Genomic DNA, 16,068 nt, shown 5'->3' on the forward strand with positions numbered 1-16,068 from the left:
TCAGCGATAAACAAATAACCTCAAGATTTCGATTTAAGCGCGAGTCTATTGAATTTATCTCGGACCTTTTGCGTAATGACTTAATGAGAGCAACAGGACGTAGCCAGTCCATCTCGGTTGAGATGCAGGTAATTTTTTTCTTTCTAACTCTCATACTATAGATAGTTTGAAGTTACCAATGTACAGTGGAATTCCACATTCAACAACAACGAATTAGCATATTTTTATATGACAGAATTGAAAAAATTAAATTCAAGTGACGTTGATTAACATGAAATATTATGAACACATAACCTCAATAATACAATATTTAGTACAATGCTAGCTTGTACAGTTAGTGTAATTTAGGCCTTTAAATTGTTTCATACTATGACAATTGCGAATATATGCATACATGTCGTACCTTATTTTCTTATTTGAAAGCAGTTTACGTGCACATATACAAAATTTGAAATTCCATTATAAAGGGGTCTTAGCAGACTGTGTATTACCTTAGAAGTTGATGTAGCTTATAGTTAAAGGTCAACTGAAACGAAATATAACTTTTTCCATATTAAGTATGTATTTGCTTCATTTAGATCGTATAAAATGATTGTGCGGGTTTGTTCGGTTCATTTTGGTCATATATCCGCGATACGCGCGGATAAAGATAGCGCACCTGTGTCAGAGCAGAAAATATTGCGGGAGTTATGCCCCTTTACACGAACCCGCCATATTGAAACTAAAGACGCTAATCAGCAGGTGACGTCCGGTAAACAACGAGTAAATATGGTGTTTTGTGCGGTTCCTGACTGTAAGGTTTAATATAGACAGAGTAACAATGTTTAGTTTCCCTACACACACAAAAAATTGCGGAATTTGGGTGGGGAAATTAAAAACAATGGATTAATTATTGGCCGTCGAAGCACTCTATTGAGGACTGTTAGGCCTACATAATAAGCCGTCCATCAGCTGTCCATGGCATGGTCTTTGCATGGAACACTCAAGAATGCAATGAAAGAAAAAGCCAATCCCAATTCTCTTTGATTACAAACCGCTACACGTAGCTACAAAGACCTGAAAGGGCCGAAAACGGAAAACAGATTTGGACTTTCCCCTTCATAAACAAAACTTCCAGAGCTGTGGAGAAAAGAACGTAAGTTTTGATGTAAATGATATTGGCTTTTTTATTGACATTGATATAGTATGACACGATTTATTTGTTCTCTATACGAATATCCTCTACCCCCACCCGTCACACAATTATTTCATACTGAAGCTTATTTTTATTACCCCCCCCCCCTTCATGCAGTCACACAAGTCATTCATAACTGAAGTTTACTTTCATTCATTTGTTTATATTAGTTTATATGAGTTAGAAGTTGATGACAATGTCCGAATCATTCTTCCCCCACCACCCAATTCCAAGACAATCAACAAAAACAACCAATTCCATTCAATGTCATATGATCCTGCCATTCAAAATGATTAAATCATGAATGGGACAAACACTTATGAAATGACTACACAAACCACATATGGAATAATTGCAAGATTTGTACTAGAGCCACAAAATGACATGAATTGTATTATCAAATTTGTTTTCAAAAATATTACACATTGGTGTAAATTTAATGGATACTTTGAATGTTCAATTGTTCATGTAACATACATGTACATACATATGTATACAAGTTAGGTGAAGGATATCAAGTAAATATCTATGAATATTATTCTAGATTGAAGTGAACTTTTGCAAATGTGTAAATTAGAATCATAGCCAATATGCATGTTAAGTAACTTTGTATAAAATCTGAATATTTTTTCACTCGTGTTCTACACTCATGCCCTTTAGATTTTTTACACTTTGTCCACGATGTTACTCTCGATACTGTTACTAAATTTGAATACAAACTCAATACAGTGTCAAACATGAAAAAATTGTAAATTTTTCTAAAATTCATTATTTTTATGCCATAAAGGTAAATGATTTTAAAACAAGTAAATATAGGACACATATTTGTACTGAGTTTTCTCTGAAGTACAATAATTAATATAAAATCCAGAAATAGGTATAGAAAAATCTACACAAGTAGTAGTACAATAAAAATATCACTAGTCGAGTATACTTAATCAGCTTTATGATATACATGCAACATGACTAAGTACACATGATCCACATTTGATTAATTAAATGCAGAGCATATATTTATTTATCCATGCTGATACTATGCAAATTTCCCAAGTTACATTTCAGATTAAGCCTTTGAATTGATGCAGGAAGTGATCAGTTTGGCTCCTACAGAAACTCCAGGAAGTTAATATAATGGATGTTGTTGGTAATTCTCCTGCCCCGATCACAAATTCCTACCAACATGTGTCAAACTCAGGTGACTGGGACCTGTAGACCTTTTGGATTTAACCCAAATTACATATATGTAAATTGGTGATATATATTATGTACAATATAAAAACTGAACATCAAACTATGTTTACTTGTTTATATTTATTTATATCACTTATGAAAAATGCATTAAGAATTTATCACACATTTAAATTAATACCAAAGGGTATTTAAATCCACAGTACTGTTGTGATGGAATGATTTCTTATCATAGTCACAACGCAGGATAGAAGAACTTTCCAATTGTTTTTCCCAAGCTACTACCAGATCTCCAATATGCATGATGTCTGTAAAATCTGTTAAAAAAATTATGAAGAATTTAAAAATTTCAAATATAATTGATGACTTTCATCTAACCAAAAAAAAAAAAAAAATTGGGGGGGGGGGGATGGGGTTACTTTAAATATGAATGATTTTTCAGGAATTAATTTCTGATTTAAAATTGATATAAAATGTACACATGGTTAGACAGTAAAATGGGTAAAGATAAAACATAAGAAATTGATTGAGGCACATTTTATGTTTATTTGAAAGGAAGTGCATAAAAGGGTCAACAATTCAGTGGGTTTAGATATTGAAATAGGAGAGGTTAATTATGACTATGGCTCATAGTGAATCAGGAGACCGAGTGCCTGCCCCATTGACCATTGACATACTTATTTTCATTTTTATCTACTAATTTGCATTAAATTATTTGAAATACTTAAATAAATTAGCAATTTCAATCTAGAAAATATTAAAGAACATTGGTATTTAATAGTATCTAGACATTTATTTTACAATGCTTCATTAATGACTATGACTATGGCCGTGTCATAGTGAATCAGGAGACCGAGTGCCCCCCCCCCCCCCCCCCCCCCCCCCCCCCAATATTAACTTTGAGTAATCATAACAAAATACATACTTGTGAATCAATTCCCCCTCCTCCAAGGGACCAATATTTTGTATGCATTCATAATAAGCTGTTCCTATAACCAATCTGTTGAGACAGTTTGCCACAACAAAACCTTCGTGATCTGTGATGCAGGACACGCCCACCTCTTCAATCCTATGCACTGCAACATTTGGACTCCCTTCTTGAGGGCATTGCGATGACATTACTAGCCTATATGATCACCTGTTAGAATAATAGAAAACTAGTCTTAGAAATACATGCTGATGCACTTCTGAGCTTTGAGTAATCGTTTCGTTTTCATTAAAAGTCTCATATAAATAATTAGCCTAAATTAACAAACCATTGCATATCGACCTCGCATATCAGATGGTGAACAGGTGAAGGGCATTCGTCCGATTGATCCTCGCTGTTTTCTGAATAACTATCGTTTTCCACTAGTGGGGATGCGTCTCGCTGTACAACTGGTTCGTATTGGCAGGGCTGCACATTAACACTAAGCGATATATCTATTTCAGGAATACAATCTTCCGAATGATTTTCATATCGTGCCGCCATATTGAAATATCAGGTTCGCCTAAAGGGCAGATAACTCATACAATAAAATTTACCGGGTTGAAATTAACGATGTCGTATCTACCTGGATGATCGAAACAAAAATTATTCTTATGTGAAAACATTTAAGGAATGGTATTTTCTTACGGAATTTATTTGAAAAACGAACTTTGAAAATCGTTTCAGTTGACCTTTAAACGATATTTTGAACAAGTCAACCGTTTTTTTGTTTGTTGCAAAAATATTACGTCACTTTGAAGTGAACAGCGACTTCACATGTGACGTAACAATTGTACTACCTTGTAAGCTTATGATCAAATGTACTTTCTCTTTTTCTAAATTACTTCATAAAACGTACCTGATAAGACTATCCTTAAAAATTAATCAGAAAAGGAGTTGAGGGGCTGTAAACTAGAATTTTCCCTTTCCACGTGAAGCTGAAGTGAAGTGTTTGTGCTTTACAGGAATAATTGATCACAGGCACCTGCATGGAGTATGGATATTATCCACCCCCCCCCCTTCCGATTTTTTTTTTTTTTTTTTTGCGGCGATAATTTTCCCCTATCTATTTCATTTCCATTCGTATATACGTTTAACGTGTTGTTTATTGGTGTTTTGTTTTTGTTAAGCTTTAGAGATTAGCCGGGAAGCTTCTAACGGTACAGTATAATAAATGTGTGTATTTTATACCGCGCCGGTGTTGTAGTGTAGGCCTTTCCCCCTCATAGACTTCCCCCCGAAAAAACGGACCCGGGATAGGGCTCACGGCGGATGTGACCGGTCAACAGGGGATGCTTACTCCTCCTAGGCACCTGATCCCACCTCTGGTGTGTCCAGGGGTCCGTGTTTGCCCAACTATCTATTTTGTATTGCTTATAGGAGTTATGAGATTGATCACTGTTCGTTATCTTCACCTTGCATTTTCCCCAATAATTAAGCGCACCAGCATATGATTCCCCCTTATGTACAAAGTCAGTATAGAGTTTCCCCCTGGGCGGAAAAACAGCCCTGGTATTGAATTTTTCCCCTCCTATTCTATACTGGGACGGTTTTTCCTAGGGGGGAATTGAGCCCGGATTAATTCTTCCTAGGTGGAAATTCTATGCCAGGCCCATCTTTCTGGGGGGAATGTCTATCCCGGGCCCGTTTTTCCGGGGGGTGGGGGGTGGGGGGGGGGGAGTCTATGCGGGGGAAAAAGCCTATACTACAACATAGAAGGTCAACCTCCGTTGAGTGTACAAATGTAGTAATTTTTATATCCATCTTGTAGGTAATGCTTGCTCTTCGATTTTATGCTTCGGGGAGTTTTCTTGAGGTAATTGGGGACACGATGGGTGTAGACAAAGGTACGGTAAGCAGAGCTGTCACCAATGTCACCGAAGCTCTCCTGTCTAAAAAAGACCAGTTTCTGCGGTGGCCTACACAAGATGATATGATGAAGTCGCAGAGAGTCTTTTTTATGCGTGGAGGATTCCCAGGGGTAATTGGATGTGTCGATGGTACTCACATAAGGATACAAGCTCCAACTCTAGACGAACCAACTTACGTCAACAGAAAAGGGTGGCACTCAATCAATGTGCAAGCTATATGTGACCATGAAGGTAGGTATACTTCATGCCACAAACCGTGAATTTCATACTTTCCTTTTCAACCGATTATGATTATACATCTTATATGTAATCATTACAATACATGTTACTGTACCATATCCATCATCGTCGTATCAGGACAAATCATCAGCATACTTCATGTAACAAAAAGATATTGTATTTTAGGAAAATTCATTAACATTGACGCTCAATGGCCAGGAAGTACACATGATAGTCACATCTTCCGAATGTCCGATGTCAGTTTGTATCTCGAGAGCCACAATCGAAGCGTTGATGATGGAATTCTATTGGGCGACAGTGGTTACGCATGCTCTCGGTATCTGTTAACACCATACCTGCACCCTGCAACACCCTCACAAGAAGCATTCAACTCGGCCCATTGTAAGACCCGTAGCACCATTGAAAGAGTTTTTGGTTGGTGGAAGAGGAGATTTCATGTTTTGCATGGTGAAATAAGAATGAAGCCGGGTAAGGTTTGTAGAGTCATTGGAGCCTGTGCCATATTGCATAACATCGCACTTTTGTTAAAGGAGGACATGGAGGGCGATGGCCAACAAGACGGAAATGGAGTAGGCCATATCAATTACAATGGACCCGAGGACGGAAGAGTTGTGAGGAATTTCATCACCACAACATATTTCTAATTTCAAGTTGAATATGTGCCATGGTGTTTAACAACAAGAATAACTCTTGGTGCAGCTCATGCAGATTCCAACCTCTCCTGCCTAAATCTTAAAGTTTTGATCTAACTTCTAACTATGCTTCTAAGCTGACATGTACAAATTTAACTGTATTATTTTTACTCTGCTCTGTCTCTTAGGTATGCATATTTATCTAGTCTATGTATATATCCATATTTTTGTGTTTGTGTTGCAAACTTTTTTCAGTGCTGTGCATCTTAGTATAGCTAGTCCCTGTGTATATATATACATGACTTGTGATGTCTGTATACATGTATGAGTCCTGTTTTATTTCAAATTTCTGTAATTATGTCTATGCATGCAATTATATATCATTAATGCTTTGTGTTTTTTATGCTATATAGTCGGTTAAAGAGCTCTTAGCCCATGTTTATTGTTACCTGTATATAGTTCCGACTTTAAATAAAAATTACTTACTTACTTATGAAAATGAAACATTCGCACATACAATGTCTCTCACATACGATAATTTGAGCAATAAATTACTATCATATGGATTTAAAAAGGATTTAATTCTTATACAAGTAATATATCGTCATTTCCCGTAAAGGAATATGTAGCTGTATATATAGTATCTCGGTGCGAGATTCAACCTGATGTACTGTGTTACCAAAGTCAATCTTGTAAACTCTTGAATTGATTAGTGTTAATCCTTTTTGTATAAGTTCACACACATGCGTTCACAACTACCACTCCCTAAAAACTCGTTCTTCAATTTCTGATAAAATACTCATCCTACAAATATCTATCTCAGCAAACACTATTCACAAAGACGTACAAAAGAGTTAAAAGACGAATACGATGACTATGTATAAATGGATTAGTAACAAGGTGAAAGAATGAATGAAATTGAATTCAACAGGCTGATGATTCTCTTCTCCCTCTTGAACAATGTCACTTAAATTTCATTGATAGCCTGTAAGGCAAACATGGCACTTTCATTTTGGCTTACAGTCTGTTTTAAACATTCAATCTCCAGAGACAGCTTTACATTTCTTAATATCAAGTTTTCTTTTTCCATATCGTCTCTATCCATTTCCTTTTTTAATTTCATAGTCTGAAGCTCGAAGTGTGTTTTCTGACAACGTAATACCTGTAATGTTTAATGAACGTAATATATTTTCAAACTCAAGGTTTTACACCATACTAGTAATTTTTAAAAATTTTATCTATTATTATCAATACATGTATATATATATATAATATATATATAATTTTTTTTTTTTTTTAATTTTTTTTTTTTTTTTTTACATATTTTTCTATATTATTATACGTATGTGTCACCTCATATTGCATTTTCTGCAATTCTTCCATTGATACTTTTTTCCTCCTCTTTGGTTCACTTTCTAAAGTTTCGGAGACAGCAGGTTCACGGATTTCATGTATCTCGTCTGCTTGGGGTGCAGTCAGATTACTAAATCAAATGCAATATATTATTTAATTTAATACTTACAAGGAATTGTCCGGTTGGGAAGATTTATGTCAGTCTCGGTTGATGGTTAACGACATTTTGATTTTAGTCTGGACATACCATACTAAACTTTCATTATACTTTTAAGATATACCTTTCACAATTCGAAGTACATGCAGATTCAAGTATGGAAGCTGGTACTGAGTCCACTGGATCAGTTGTCTGCATCTCAGTAATAGTGAGTCCAGAAGGATTTTCCATCACGGCTGTACTTAATGAAACTTGAAAAATTAGTTATACCTCAGCAATGTTATAGTCGAATTGGTATAATCTTTAAACATGTATTAAAAAAAGAAAAGAAATTGCATTATACTACTAATTATTTGCATTCACCTCAAAATCAGAAAATTCGTCGTGAATTGTCATTTACAATCATGTTCTTCAAGTCAAAATTTATATTGTGTATGTGCACATTATGCAATGCATATTTATTATTTTATCCGTGAATATAGATTTATTCAATTCATTTAATTTATTCATTGATTGACTTTGCACGTTGGGATAAAATCACGTTGCACATGATGAGAGAGATATAAATAAACTAAATACTTCTAAAACATTTATATATTTTTTCTTCTTCATAAGTACATTGTACGGTTGAAAAGCTACATACTCGATGTATAACTTTCCACTAGACCTATTTTGCCAACAACAAACTGGCTGGACAGGTATATAGTGTCGCCTTTTAAATTTGATTAGGAGGGGGGGGGGGGTTGATACAACAATTGTCTAAAATAAAAAATAAAAAAATATCAAGCAAAATAAAAGGGATGATAAATACTAAAGATGGTCTTTGGTCCAAACTTCAAAATTCTAAATCTTTGGAGGTCCCGAGTGTTGGGTGTTCGTCCTTCATCAATACACGTATCAACACTTCGCGAAAGTTACGTCCCTTGTCCGCCATCTCCCGGATAAAAATCGTATTTCCCAACGTTGGCCTTTGTAATTTTCCTATCTGTAGCTTTAACATCTGTTATTTTTCCATCAATTGCAGTCAACTACAATATGCCCCAGATTGGGGCAACCCATTAACTTGTATGAAAACTTGGTAATTGGCTAAAATTCAAAGTAATAACATCTTACATTTGGTAAGGTAAAGAAGGAAAACTGGGTTTTTCACCGATTGACCTTTGGCTGACCCCGCAAAGGGACGTAACTTGCGGCGAAGTGTTGATACGTGTATTGTTCAAGCTTGCAATCACTTATACTGTCAAGGGGGAGGGGGGGGGGGTTCAAGATATTTTTCTATGAAAATGACTAAACTTTATCATACGTTTAAAATTAACGGAAATTAAAGAAAATAAACCTTGCCCCCCCCCCCCTTACAAAAATGTCTGATGCCGGAATGCAAGGTGGTCGATATAAATGACGTCACAATTTTGTAATATGTGTGGTGATGATGAGCTGTTTACTTGCACAGTGTAGGCCTAGTCTGAAGCGAGTTAAAGACCTTTGAAGGTTGATCTCATCGAGAATTTATTCGGAAATGTAGCAGACAGAATGTTTATTTCGTTTGTGAATGAAATAACTGGATTTTTCTAACAACATACTAGACTATTACACAGCTCTTAAGTCTCAATGCAGTGAAAGGGGTTTTATAGAGCCTTGCAGGTTTATAAAGGGGGTATGCATACATGTATGATACCAGTCTCACTACCGTAAGTACTCTTAGTTTAATATCGATATATATATTTATATTCACATTTAATGCAAGAAAATTTAAGTTTGTGTTATAATTAGCTCTGAAAATACATTAGGCCCTAAATGGCACCTCCATGCTCTTTATATGACGTCATCAGTTTGTGTGTGTTTTGTCAAACGACAACGTAAATAGAAGATAGACTGTCAACATTCTTATAAAATGAACTTGTAAATAATATTAAATGCAATTTCAGTGCTTCATATATAAGAATTATTATAAAATAATTAAGAGTTTAATTGCATAAAGTCATACATATGCCACGAATGCGTATATTACGGTATTACAATGTATATATATGTACCTGCAGGGGGTGGCATTGACGACTCGAAGCCACCGACAATGCCACTGAAGTTTGGCCTGTCTTTCATCATTCCGATGATTTTCTCCTCAGCGGCAGTCGGTGGCTTAGGCGGGGGGCCTCCACCTGTCATCTTCAACGACTTCTTCGCTTCGCTGAAGGTCTTCTTTGCCCCCTGCTGCAAATTCCCCCACTTAAACTTGACCTGATCTACTGTCCTCCTCTGCACACCCATTGCATTGATGTTTTCGGTCAGCTCCTGCCATTTTGCGTTTTTCTTAGCGTTAGTTATTAGATTCGAATGCTTGGCCTTTAAAATATGTTCATTTTTTTCAACAAAATCCGTCAGCGCTTATCTCTGCTAGGCTCCAATTACAACTTCTGCTCTTCTTTAAAATAGTGGCCATCTTTTTTTTCAGTAGGGAAGGTAAAATGCACGTGCAGACGGATTTAACGAAAGTTTAACAGAGTTTTCTCTGTTAAATAATAGTTAGTTAATTAGGAGTTAATAACTTTTCGTGCAACTCAATTTTAACTATCTATTAGCTAACTAACAGTTTAAAATTTAACTATTAGTTACGGACTTAACTCGAAGTTAATTTAACTAACGTTCGTGCAACTGGATCCTGTTGTTGCAAACCTTACCTTAAAGGACACATCGCATGTTTTTAAACTTTTTAATTTTTTCAGCAAAATTAATTCATTTCATGCCTAAAACTACTTTACATGTGTTTTAAAAGAAACAATTTGCGTAGTTTTCGAGTGTGATAGCGATGAAATTCAAATCTTGCGATATGCATATTTTCTTCGATATTTTACGCGCCATTATCTGTGACGTCATATGCGACCTCGAGCGAGAAGATTTGAAAACAGTTGTTAGCCATTTCATAAACAGATTAGATTTAATTGACAAACAAACAATTATCACATTAACGGCTTGTAAATAACACTGCATTGGGGTGTTTTGTGCCGTTTAAGAGTGTACTTGCTGTCAGTAGAGATGATTTGGACTGTGTTTTTTTTTCAATTTTCGAAGGAAGGTATGAGGGACAAGACGTGAATATTTTTGTCGGCACAACGACTTTGCCATAAAAACCCCCAGTAGAATTTGTCCCTGTACTTTTTCAAACAAGCACTTGGACTAAGACGTATATAAACCGCGAGAAAATGGTTCTATCGAAGCTTCGCACTGTTACATATAGGCCTACCGCATATATGCTTTCCGTTCTGCTTTCAAATTCAATACACACTCGCACCAACTGACCTTCACCTTGTAACAACATATAGGCAGAACTCTGCTAGCAGTGTCTACCAACTGGTAGTTTTAAAAAAGAAATTTAAAGATAAAAGATAATTGAACTTTCAATTATAAATAATAAAATATGATTTTTTCCCAACTTTGAATTGAATTATAATGCTTTCATTTTTTTAAGGAACTCGTACGTGTTTACAACAACAGCACGCCGCTCTCCCACTTCCTATGTAACAACGTGTAGATAACAAAAAAAAATAATGATTAATAAAATTGCTTGAATAAAATAATTTAAAAGTACTGTGATTTTCACAATAAGTTTGATAATTATTATTATTATTTTCCGAAATGCACCCGTGACAGTAGGCCTCGTTGTCAATGATACATAATCGTATTATAATTTAGGCCTATCTAACTTCTCCAAAATAAATTTAATAATAATTGCACTGTTTATTTTAGAAAAGCAACAACGCTAATTACAGTTGTTTACAGAAATGGCATTACCAAATAGTGTTTAGACAGTGATCCCATGTAAACATTATTTACTCGCAAATTTATGCAGATTTCATACTCGCTTTCCTGCTACATTTGGGTCGCTATTTGTATGCACTGGTGGCTAAAAGATATAAGAATCGGGAAATTTGTCAACATCGAAATAAATGTTATCCATGGTAAATAAATTAGGCCCCTAAAACCCGAGTTTTTAAAAATATCTAACACTACTATTACAACAAGTTGATCGACGAAGGTCGCATATGACGTCACTGTACCACGTGACTACCTATCTAATTAACTAGGCTTTTTGAAATCGGAGCTTAGATTTAAGTCCGTATTGTGGTTAATTATCGCAATACTTCAGTGAACGAACTATTACAATTAATTTCTATAAGCATAAGGAAGACAAAATGCATATAATTCTGTATACTTTTAAAACACGAGATGTGTCCTTTAAGGTAGAGACGGATAGCAACCACGTGATCAGTAAAAATCGTGTATATTCACGTGAATTTATTTTCCGGAATTCTGTACACCGTCATAGAGTAGTTGAAAAACATAAAGGGGTTCCGAAAGTACAAGTTGTTGCTGTGACTGACTCGATGATTGAGGGGGTCGTCTCGACGAAAGATAGAGACAATACACGTATCAACACTTTGCGAAAATTACGTCCCTTGTCCGCCATCTCCCGGATAAAAATCGTATTTCCCTACGTTGGCCTTTGTAATTTTCCTATCTGTAGCTTTGACATCTGTTATTTTACCATCAATTACAGTCAACTACAATAATGCCCCAGATTGGGGCAACCCATTAACTTGTATGAAAACTTGGTAATTGGCTAAAATTCAAAGTAATAACATCGTACATTTGGTAAGGTAAAGAAGGAAAACTTAGTTTTTCACCGATTGACCTTTGGCTGACCCCGCAAAGGGACGTTACTCGCGGCGAAGTGTTGATACGTGTATTGGCCATAGTTTAGATTAGGAATACGTTAATGTAATAATAGTGGACCAAATGTTTCGTCCGTACAGAATGGCACTTTTTACCTCACGACCATGCATAGCTGCGCTACGTAAACAATTTTACGAAGTTGTTGATGTAGCGTGATCGTGATGTCCGACTCCGAGTGCTGCGAGTTTCAATACTGTTTATGTAGTCATTGAGAGTTTAAACAAAGTTTCTTCTGAGAAGAGGGATTCGATGGATGCATTCAACGTGGACAACGAGAATATAATTTCGTTTGGTAAGTGAAAAAATATGGCAAATTAAATTTGTATTCAACCCACTTTTCCTCTGCTATTTCACAACGTGATTTTATAATAACATCTATAAACACACAACTTGGAGATGTTTCATTTTCTTTGCATTTATGTATTCCATATGTGCCCAAAATATAACTCCTACATGCTCATGTAATTGTAAATGAATATCATGTATATGCCACATTTAAAAAAATAGGGCTCTCCCAAGTTTGTTTTTTTTTGGGGGGGGGGGGGGTGCACTAAATTTCTATTCGGTATACATGATAGTACTTATAATATCTTGAAATTTCATTGACCTAAGAGATATTTCAAATCTGGGGTTTCATGTTTCACACAAGCATGCAAGTCTACAATTTAAAATATTAATATTTTGTAAAATCACAAGCCCCCTCATAGGCAAATGTATGTATTGTATGAACATAAGATATGTATGTCCTTCTCTTGACCCACACTTGGTAAAGGAGACATGTCTGATAAATCTAGAGTTGACTTGTTTTGATATTATTAGAATGAACTGGTAGTTTATCGTAAGAAAACATATCTGTCATCTCATATTGCAATATGATAATCATGATGTTTATTCACCTCATTAGGGGGGGGGGGTGTATGGGGTATGTACAGTTTAAATAGAAGTTAGCTATAACAATATAAAGTAAATAACAATCATTCAGATGTACTACTACTGCAAGAGTTCACATTGCTGCACTGCACACATTTAACATAGTGTTACATATGTAATACTGATTTCAGACAAGATTTTAAAAATTAACATAATAAATGTAATTTTAAATATATCAGTATTTTAAAGTTCACTGAAGATGCATTGAGACACACAATCTTAAAATTGACATTGTCTGACACAGTATAATTAATGATTAATACTGACTGTGCAAATATTAATTATGATGATTTTTTCCCTAAGTGTCATCCTAAGGACCAGTGCAAGTTGAAATGGGCTTCGAGTCAACAACTTCAACAGCAATTTGCCTTGAAAATCAGCAAGAAAGGTACAGTATTTTCTAAGATAGAATTTTTTATTTTAACACCAGACATTTGTAAAGACAATTCTTAGTATATTAAATAATCATATTCATCTTTTTTTTTCAATATTTGAATATACAGAATATATTTTAACAGGTACTTCATTTACATTGACGATGTCATATCCCCTGGACCCCACAACTTTACAGGTTACAGAGAAAATTCAAGAATTTCTGCACAATGTGGGACTTGGATAGAATCAATAATGTATTTGTGAGCCCAGATATATTGTGCAACATACTAAAGTGTGAATTTAATTGAAAACAAGTACATGTACTCATGTAATATGTATACTATTATATGTCTTTCTTAAAGACAATAATATTGCATAAATGTAGATGAAGTGTCATTGTTGATTATTCTAAGTTTTTGATATATCAAAATCAGTAAACATTTCTAAATGAAAATAAAATACCAATTTTATAACTTTTAATCAATGTGTTTGAATTTCTCATTTTCTACCCCCCCCCCCCCAACACATTCAGTGCATATATACCGTGAACTGGGAGAAATTAGAAATAGATAATGCAGTATGCATGCATTCTGAGTTATCCAATAGCGAGTTTTTGTTTCAGTGTGAGACTACAAGTAGGACTCATAAACTTATGAAGATACATATATATTTGTGAGAGCAAGATAGCTGATATGGGCCTCGAGATCCATGGGTCGAGCCACGGTGGTGGTCTAGAGGTTAGAGCATTCGCCCCGCATGCAGAAGGCGAGTCCCGGCCGCGACAGACCTAAGCCGTTAAAACAGGTAATGAAAGTTCCATTGCCAAACGCTCGGCATCAGGTGCGAATGTTACGGGTCCTCGGATATGACCTTAAAAACGGATTCCCAGTGTCACAGTAGGTGTGGCACGCTAAAGAACCCTCACTGCTCAATGGCCGTAAGCGCTGAGCAAAAACCTAAATTTGAAGCCCTTCACCGGTCTTGGTGACGTCTCCATATGAGTGAAAAATGCTCGAGAGAGAGAGACGTTAAACAAGATACAATCATTCAATCCATGGGTCGCTTGGGTTGAAATCTTTCTATTGGGGCAACCGGCGCAAGCCCCCCTAAAATTTTCAAGTTTAAGGTAAATCGTGGTATGTTGTTTAGAAAAATGTATACGATAAAAGAAGCAATAATTTCCTCCACTCTCGGAGAAATAAATGTCTGACAAAACGTTTTGATTTATTGAATTACTTTTAGACCCCTGCCTCATACAGTCCCCCCCCCCCCCCCCCCCCCCCCCCCCCCCCTTATATCTGTCTGATACCACAGAAGGAAATTTCAAGAACCTTGTATGAATATATAAAGCACAGAAAATACCATTTTATCTTATTTGGATACACCCCTTCCCCGGGTTGACCTCGAGACCTGCGGAACCAAATCTCCTATCAGCATGTAATCAGCGCGCTAGACCGCGCGCATGTGTGTGCGGGGGGGGGGGGGGGGTGTACCCTACAACAGACAAACATCTAGGCATTTGATTGGGTGACAAGCCGAGAATATGAGGCCATACACTGCCAAGATTAGATGGAATACGAAATGGCGTCGATAGATCTATATACATAACCGCCTCCTACATTATAAACATCGTTCTGTAGTAGGACATATTCGTTATTTGGATCCTTGGCAGGGTATATGGACTCGTATTCCCTGTCAAAGTATATATTCTCCCTCGCCTACAGGTTCGGGAGAATATGAACATTGACAAGGAATGTATACCCTGTATATACTCGTATATATGATATTCATATACCCTGCCAAGAATCCATTTGATTATATATAATTATAATTAATTATATATATATATATATATATATATATATATATATATATCACATTCATTGCATTTATAAATTTCTCACTCGTTCACGGCTTCCTGTGTGCTGTTATCAGGAACCTCTGCTAAAATTCCGCCGTCTGCCTGACATAGTCTGTGGGATTCTTTGAAGGTATGTTCACCATGAATTGCCCAATAGCATCTTTGGCTGATGAAGATGCTCTCCCATTGTTCACATGTGGCTGTAAAAGGTAAAATACTTAAATATAATGTATTTCCATGTATGTCAAACAGTTACAAGATTATATCCCTTTTATCAATGTAGTTACGTCAAAATGATAGATGGTGTACTAAGAAAGTGATTATGAAAGGGATTTATCAAACGGAAAATATTGTATATAAGCATTGGAACTGGAAGCCACTTTGTATAGTAAAGTAGTTATTGAAAAGACATCCCATTAATGACGTTATTAATCGTAATTAGATTTCTAAGTTTACATACATTATGTTAGCTGTTGCTGACATTGACCATTCAATCTTAATTTCCTTCAAATTCAATGCCATTATCTAACTCAGGAGATGACCTTCAGTTGGAAGGTCATTGTCATTTAACATTGCCTCTCAACCCGTGGGG

General features: G+C 35.8%; 1 protein-coding gene, 3 long non-coding RNA genes and 1 pseudogene across 5 annotated transcripts; 3 read left to right on the forward strand and 2 right to left on the reverse strand.

Annotated features, from left to right (window-relative positions):
- The first annotated feature begins 526 nt into the window (after positions 1-526).
- On the forward strand, positions 527-2,465 carry LOC130047974 (uncharacterized). Its single transcript, XR_008796798.1, has 2 exons — positions 527-1,135; positions 2,237-2,465. It is a non-coding gene; the product is annotated as an uncharacterized LOC130047974 (long non-coding RNA).
- Position 2,466: 1 nt separating this feature from the next.
- On the reverse strand, positions 2,467-4,027 carry LOC130047973 (uncharacterized). Of its 2 annotated transcripts, XR_008796796.1 has the most exons (3): positions 3,619-4,021; positions 3,288-3,500; positions 2,467-2,679 (listed from the first exon to the last, which is right to left on the reverse strand). It is a non-coding gene; the product is annotated as an uncharacterized LOC130047973 (long non-coding RNA). The 2 variants fall into 2 exon arrangements; XR_008796797.1 differs by having other exon boundaries at positions 3,288-4,027.
- A 996-nt stretch (positions 4,028-5,023) lies between these two features.
- On the forward strand, positions 5,024-6,635 carry LOC125655487 (putative nuclease HARBI1). Its single transcript, XM_048885797.2, has 2 exons — positions 5,024-5,431; positions 5,606-6,635. Exons 1-2 carry the CDS (start codon positions 5,104-5,106, stop codon positions 6,082-6,084), a joined length of 807 nt encoding a protein of 268 aa, XP_048741754.1. The 5' UTR covers positions 5,024-5,103; the 3' UTR covers positions 6,085-6,635.
- A 2,789-nt stretch (positions 6,636-9,424) lies between these two features.
- LOC125655486 (uncharacterized) lies at positions 9,425-10,236 on the reverse strand (annotated as a pseudogene).
- Positions 10,237-12,401: 2,165 nt separating this feature from the next.
- LOC125655493 (uncharacterized) lies at positions 12,402-13,939 on the forward strand. The gene is made up of 3 exons (XR_007362767.2): positions 12,402-12,602; positions 13,544-13,628; positions 13,759-13,939. It is a non-coding gene; the product is annotated as an uncharacterized LOC125655493 (long non-coding RNA).
- The last annotated feature ends 2,129 nt before the right edge of the window (positions 13,940-16,068 follow it).

This window comes from Ostrea edulis, chromosome 7, assembly GCF_947568905.1.
Source record: "Ostrea edulis chromosome 7, xbOstEdul1.1, whole genome shotgun sequence".
Lineage (NCBI taxonomy): Eukaryota > Metazoa > Mollusca > Bivalvia > Ostreida > Ostreidae > Ostrea > Ostrea edulis.

Bases quoted from the DNA above. Each gene is read 5' to 3' on its own strand.
- LOC125655487 (XM_048885797.2), top strand. From the start codon at position 5,104: ATGCTTGCTCTTCGATTTTATGCTTCGGGGAGTTTTCTTGAGGTAATT. The intron at 5,432-5,605 runs GTAGGTATACTT...ATTGTATTTTAG, and splicing joins AGCTATATGTGACCATGAAG to GAAAATTCATTAACATTGAC.